At 48.0% G+C, this 6995-nt stretch overlaps 1 protein-coding gene across 1 annotated transcript; it reads left to right on the top strand.

Annotated features, from left to right (window-relative positions):
* Positions 1–3526: 3526 nt before the first annotated feature.
* LOC309804364 (large ribosomal subunit protein eL14-like) lies at positions 3527–4215 on the top strand. Its single transcript, XM_082621721.1, is given in 2 exon segments — positions 3527–3750; positions 3754–4215. Coding segments are annotated over 2 exon segments (510 nt in total). The 5' UTR covers positions 3527–3564; the 3' UTR covers positions 4078–4215.
* The last annotated feature ends 2780 nt before the right edge of the window (positions 4216–6995 follow it).

Genomic DNA, 6995 nt, shown 5'->3' with positions numbered 1-6995 from the left:
GTAGACGGAAGAGGCTGTAGAGAGGGATAAAAAATGCTGACAAGTCATTGACAAAGAAAGACTTGGTGGTCAGTCCAAGACATAATTAAACACGGAGAAGGGGGCCATTGGCAAAGGCAGAATTGGCTGCTCCAGGGAGAATGACTCAAATGCCAAATGAATCAGACCCTGAGACCTGTGTGTGGTTTTCCTGGGGCTGTGGTAACACACTATCATGAACTGGTTGGCTTAAAGATAGAAACATATTCTCTCATAGTTCTGAAAGTTCAAAATCCAAAAATCAAGGGAATTCCCTGGCAGTCCCGTGGTTAGGACTCTGTGCTTCCACTGCAGAGCGGCCAAAACAAACAAACAAAATCAAGGTGTTGGCAGGGACACGCTACCTCCTAAGGCTCTAGGGAAGAATCTTTCCTGCCTCTGCCTAGTTTCTGGTGGCTGCTGGCACTCCTAGGCGTTCCTCGGCTTGCAGCAGCATCGCTCCAGTTTCTGCCTGTCTTCACTTCTCTGTGTGTGTGTTTTGCTGTATCCAAATTTCTCTTATAAGTACACCAGTCATTGGATTTAGGGCCCACTCTATCCCAAGATGACCTCATCGTACCTTGATTACATTTGCAAAGACTCTATCTCCAGGGACTTCCCTGGTGGTGCAGTAGTTAGGACTCTGCGCTCCTGATGCAGGGGGCACAGGTTTGATCCCTGGTCAGGGAACTAGACTTCACATGCATGCCGCAACTAAGAGTTTGCATGCCACAACTAAGGAAGCCACGGGCCGCAACTAAGACGCAGTGCAACCAAATAAATAAATAAATATCTTTTAAAAAGACCCTATTTCCAAATAAGGTCACATTCACAGGTACTGGAGGTTAGGATTTCAACCTATCTTTTGCAGGGGGGGGGGACACAATTTAACTTACCATACCCTCCAAGTGTTTTTTTGTTTTGTTTTCTTTGTGTGTGTGTGTGTGTGTGTGTGTGTGTCTGTCTCCCCCAAAATGACTCTTTCCAGAATGCTATTGGAAGATTACATGTGAATTATTAAATACAAATTCATGGGGGGGAATGCCCCACCCTCCATAAAACACCCAATGAATTTGTTTCAAGAGTTACCTGTAGTTTCAGTTATAACCCACATCTTGTTTACTATAAAGTGAATGAATTCCTTGTCATAATTTGGACTCTGTTTTGAAAGTTATGGCTCGTGCCAATCAACCCTTTTATTTCCTCGCTCTGGGGTTTTGGTGCCAGTGTTAATTGCAGGGGCTTTTCTCTGGGGCCTGTGAGCTGAAGCTAATGAGGAGACCCCTTGGTAATTCCAGGTCAACGTGGTGGGGGGGTGTGGGGGGTGTGTGGGTGAGAACAGGATGTCCAGGATGTGGCTAGGAGGTTGGGATAACCTTCCCAAGGACTGAATGTCCCTCAGCTGAAAGGACAGGTGGGCAGGGATGCAGAGGGCTGGGCAAGGGGGGCTTCCACTGAAAACAAAAGCCCAGTGTGACCCAAGGGGACAGCCTGGGGGAGGCTGTCCACTCAGGCCTGGGGGCCCTGGGGCTCAGGCTTCCTGGAGCCACAGTCAGTTTTCATAGGAGGGCATCATGCTCTAATTAGCAATCTGGAGGGTCACGGGGCTCAGCATGGGCAGTGCACGGAGAGAACAGAGTGAAAGGGGCCTGTTTTCTGAGTTGAGGGTGTCTGGATGCTGGAGGGACTGGGGAAAGGAAAGAGAGAGGGGTGGGAGGGAGTTTGCAGGACAGGCCTTGGCTGTGCACCTAGCACGATGTCCCTCTGTGGCCTGGTAGCCAGCTGGGTGTCCCTGAGTGGGGAGCGCAGGACACCAGCAGGTTGGGAGGGAAGGGGCTGGATTGGACACGGGATGTCCAGGTGTCCGTGGGAGGCATGCACTGGAGATTCCTTGTGTCTGTCTGTGTGTCCCTAGTGTCAGACCAGGGTAGAGCTGTGGAGTGGTAGGAGCCCCGTGGCTGCCTGCCTCTGTGGGCGGGGGCAAGAGGAGGGGGGATGGGCCCCCAAACGGCAGGGACCACCCTCAGCACCCAGGCAAGGGAGGCCGCTGAGCGACTTTGCTGGACAGATGGGGCTGAAGGTCAGCAGCTGAGGGATTAATTCAGACCTTGAGCTTGGCCTCCAGAGCTTGCTGGGGCAGGAGCAGTGAGAGGAAAAAGAGGAGGACTGGGGAGGGGAAAATGGCATTTACTGATTATTTCTCAAATGCAGGGCTTGTCCTCCATTTCTCGTCTATTCAAAATAATAACATTAGCCAGAAACCATCACAGGGAATTTACATGGCAGACATTATTTTATTTTATTTTTTAAAATAAATTTATTTATTTATTTTTGGCTGCGTTGCTGCAGCGCAGGCTTCTCATCGCAGTGGCTTCTCTTGCTGCGGAGCACGGGCTCTAGGCACGCAGGCTCAGTAGTTGTGGCTCGCCGGCTCTAGAGTGCAGGCTCACTAGTTGCGGTGCACGGGCTTAGCTGCTCTGTGGCATGTGGGATCTTCCTGGACCAGGGTTCGAACCCGTGTCTCCTGCATTGGCAGGTGGATTCTTAACCACTGTGCCACCAGGGAAGCCCCAGTCATTATTTTAAATGAATTCATCTGATCCCTCAACAGCCCTGTGAGATGGGTACTCCTATGCTTTTGCAAGTGAGGAACCTGAGGCACAGAGAGGTTAGGGCACTTGCCCAAGGTCACACAGCCTGTGAATGGCTGAGCTGGGGCTGGAACCTGGGTGATGTGCTTCCGCTCTGCTGGCAGTGAGCCTGCCTGGTGTCTGTTCCGGTGAGGCTATGGGCTGAGAGGCAGGGGTAGCAGGAGACAGGCTTGGCTGAGTCCCCCAGGGGTCTGTGGGAGCACTGGTGGTGTGACCTGCTGGTGGGACTGACTTAAATTTCCTCCCTGCAAACTTCCCCACCCAACCCCACTTCTCCTTTTGCTATGCTACAGAGTGGGGGTGGGGAATCCTCCAGAAATGGTGATGGGCGGAGGGAGTTGAGAGCTGGCTGGGCAGAGGAGGGGTGGGGACGGGGGCTGCAGGTAAAGAAGAGGGGCAGGGCTCAAGCTCGGGACCTTTGGGGTCCCTGCTCACCCTTCCCCACTGGGGGAGGGGCAGTCTTTGTTCAAAGCCCAGGATTTCTCAGTTCTTCCCAGTCCAGGAGTGCCCTGGGGTGTCCCAGAGGGTAGGGGTCTCCCTGGAGAAAAAGGTCCTGGGGTGAGCGACCAAGATTTTGTGTAGTACTCAATGCCTTCTCTTGTATTTTACAAATCGTGTGTGTGTGTGTGTGTGTGTGTGTGTGTGTGTGTTGATTAGAAGAAAATCATCTCTGGGGACTTCCTTGGTGGTCCAGTGGTTAGGATTCTGTGTTTCCACTTCAGGAGGCACGGGTTTGATCCCTGGTCAGGGAAGTAGGATCCCGAAAGCCTGGCAAAAAAGCGAGGCCAAAAAACCCAAAACAAACAAACAAACAAAACAAAAATATGGGGTGGTCTTTCCTTTTCACCGAATGCCGCCAATATGGTGTTTCAGGCGCTTCGTGGAGGTTGGCCAGATGGCCTACGTCTCCTTTGGGCCTCATGCCGGGAGGCTGGTCGCGATTGTAGACGTTATTGATCAGAATAGGGCTTTGGTGGATGGACCTTGCATTCAAGTAAGGAGACAGGCTATGCCTTTCAAATGCATGCAGCTCACTGACTTCATCCTCAAGTTCCCACACAGTGCCCGGCAGAAGTATGTCTGAGAAGCCTGCGAGAAGGCAGATATCAGTGCAAAGTGGGCAGCCACAAGGTGGGCCAAGAAGATTGAAGCCAGAGAAAAGAAAGCCAGGATGACAGATTTTGATTGTTATAAAGTCATGAAGGCAAGGAAAATGAGGAACAGACTAATCAAGCTTGAAGTTAAGAAACTTCAAAAGGCAGCTCTCCTGAAGACTTCTCCTAAGAAAGCACTTGCTGCTAAGGAGGCAGCTACGGCAGCTGCTACAAAGGTTCCAGCAAAAAAGATGACCGCTACAGGTAAGAAGGCTCCAGCCCAGAAGGTTCTTGCCCAGAAAGCTGTAGGCTAGAAGGCAGCACCTTCTCCAAAAGCTCAGAAGGGTCAGAAAGCTCCAGCCCAGAAAGCACCTGCTCCAAAGGCATCTGGCAAGAAAGCATGAGAGCATACGAGGCTGTTATAAACAGAATAAATGTTCTTTCTGAAAAAAAAAAAATGAGGGGTGGAATAGGGAGGGTGGGAGGGGGATGCAAGAGGGAGGAGATATGGGGATATATGTATATGTATAGCTGATTCACTCTGTTATAAAGCAGAAACTAACACACCATTGTAAAGCAATTATACTCCAATAAAGATGTTTTTTAAAAAAGACAAAGGAAAAATTAAAAAAAACCCCAAAACCCCCAAAATCATCTCTGATCCAAAAGCCTCCTGACCCCTAGTTATGAGCAGGGGCATCAGAGCTGAACCTTGGAGGGCAAGAGTGTGTCAGGGCAGTCAGGCTGTCAGGCAGAGGACAGTGGGTGCAAAGACTTGGAGGTTTGAAGCAGCATGCTCTGAGATGCTCGTTAATGGTGCTTCTGCAGAGAGGGCAGGTAGATATGAGACTGCAGAAGAAGCAGAGCTGGCGCCAAGAAAGTCCTTAAAGGCTTGGATCTAGCCTTGGGAGCAGTAGGGAGTCATGGAAGGGTTTAAAGCAGGGAGGGACATGGTCTTATAAGTGTGTCCTAGGAACTCCCCTGGCTGCTGTCTGGAGGATGGGCTGGGGAGGAGGGGAGAGATAGGGGCAATCACCCAGTACAAAGTTGATAAGACCTGAATAGGGCAGAGGGGTGGAAGGAAGGAGGGGATTTTTAACTTTTAGAACTTTTTATTCAAATGTAGCACACATGCCAAAAAGAAATGCACAGGCTACAAATGTACGTTGCAAAGTGTTCACAACATGAACATGTTTGTATAGCACCCCGATCAAGGACAGAACATCACCAGCCTTCTGAAGCCCCTGCTGTGTCTTCTTCTGTCACTCCCTCTGCCCGCTGCCCCCCCCACCCCTAGGGTAACCCCTAACTTGACTTTGAATAGCATAGAATCACTGTGCTTGTCATTTGGACTCTTTTTTTTTTGAGGTTGGGTGTCCAATTTTATTTTATTTATTTATTAAAAAAATTTTTATTGGAGTATAGTTGAATTACAATGTTGTGTTAGTTCAGGTGTGTGGCACAGTGAATCAGTTATACATACACATATATCCACTCTTTTTTTAGATTCTTTTCCCATAGAGGCTGGACTTTATGGCTTCTTTCAGGCAGCACTGGGTTGGTGAGTTTTCTCTTCCCTTGTTCTGGGTGATAATTCTTGTTCATTGTTGTAGAGTTTCTCAACCACTACTAACATTTGAGTCTGAATGCTTCTTGGTGTGTCCCATGCATTGTAGGATGTTGAGCAGCATCCCTGGCTTCTACACACGGGATGACTGTAACACGTGCCCCTCCCCCCAAGTTCTGACTACCAAAAATGTCTCTAGATGTGGCCAAATGTCCCATTAGGGGTAAAAATCACCCTGGGTTGAGAATCACTGAGATATAGTATTCCATTTTGTAAAATCATCACAATTTATTGACACATCCTTTTGTTGGGCACTTAGATGGTTTCCAGTTTGGGGTTATTACAAGCAGAGGTGTTAGGAATATTCTCGTAGGTTTTTCAGTGAAGGTAAGTCCACATTTCCTTTGACTTTATTCCTAGAAGCCATAGAGTAGATGTTGATTCAGCTTTGTGGATCCTGCCAAACAGTTTTCCAAAGTGGTTGTGTCGTTTTACTCTCCTACCAGCAGTGTAGAAGCGTCACTTGGTATGGTCTTTCTCATGTTAGCCATTCTAGTAGGTGTCATGACATTTTGGTTTTAACTGGCGTTTCCCTGATGACTCATGATGTCAAGCATCTTTTTATTTATTGGCCATTTGGAGATTACCTTTTGTGAAAGGCCCATTTTTCCTAGGACATTTCTGCCCTTGTTGATTTGTAAGAGCTCTTTATATATGCTGGACATATAGTGACATCAGGGCCATTTTCACTCTAGTCCCTCTGGTCCCTTTGGCCACCTCCATCACACTGATGTGCCTGGCTGCATTGATCATCAGGTTACATTCTACTCTGGATCTACAGTGACATGATCTCTCTGACCACTGTGGGGGAGACACACTTGAAAGACACAAGTACCTAGAATAAAATCACTGCACTCCTAGCAGGGACAACCACTTCCATAATCTGTATTTACTTCCACAGACAGAGATGTATCTGGAAACAACACACGTGTGTCTAATTTATATAAATAGTATCACACTGTACTATCATCACACAACTTATTTTTTGTTTTCACTCAGGAGTATTTTCTTTTAATTTTTAAATAAATAAATAAATAAATAAATAAATAGGCTGCGTTGGGTCTTTGTTGCTGCACGCAGGCTTTCTCTAGTTGTGGTGAGCAGGGGTTACTCTTCGTTTTAGTGCACGGGCTTCTCATTGCAGTGGCTTCTCTTGTTGCAGAGCATGGGCTCTAGGCATGTGGGCTACAGTAGTTGTGGCACGCAGGCTCAGTAGTCATGGAGCATGGGCTTAGTTGCTCTGCAGCAAGTGGGATCTTCCTGGACCAGGGCTCGAACCCATGTCCCCTGCATTGGCAGGTGGATTCTTAACCACTGTGCCACCAGGGAAGTCTCTCAGCAGTATCTTTTTGAGATCCACTTATATAGAGACAGAGATGAGAGGAGATATTTTTCACTTGTGCATAATATTCCATCACAGAACTATTTTCCTTTCCATTTCTCTACTCCCCCACAGATGGACATTCCAGTGGCTTCTAACTTTTCACTCTTATGAACTTCAACAAAGTCCTTATAGCTGGTTCCTTGGTACTTCTCAGAAAGTTATTCCCTTTTAAAACCTACTCTCCACTTTTCCTGCTGCCTCCACAAGAAACGGTTCAATTG

The sequence above is a fragment of the Mesoplodon mirus genome, assembly GCF_964341445.2.
Source record: "Mesoplodon mirus genome assembly, chromosome: 5".
In the NCBI taxonomy this organism is placed as follows: domain Eukaryota; kingdom Metazoa; phylum Chordata; class Mammalia; order Artiodactyla; family Ziphiidae; genus Mesoplodon; species Mesoplodon mirus.
The sequence above is the reverse complement of the archived record's forward strand: the minus strand, read 5'-3'. Positions and strand labels throughout refer to the sequence as shown.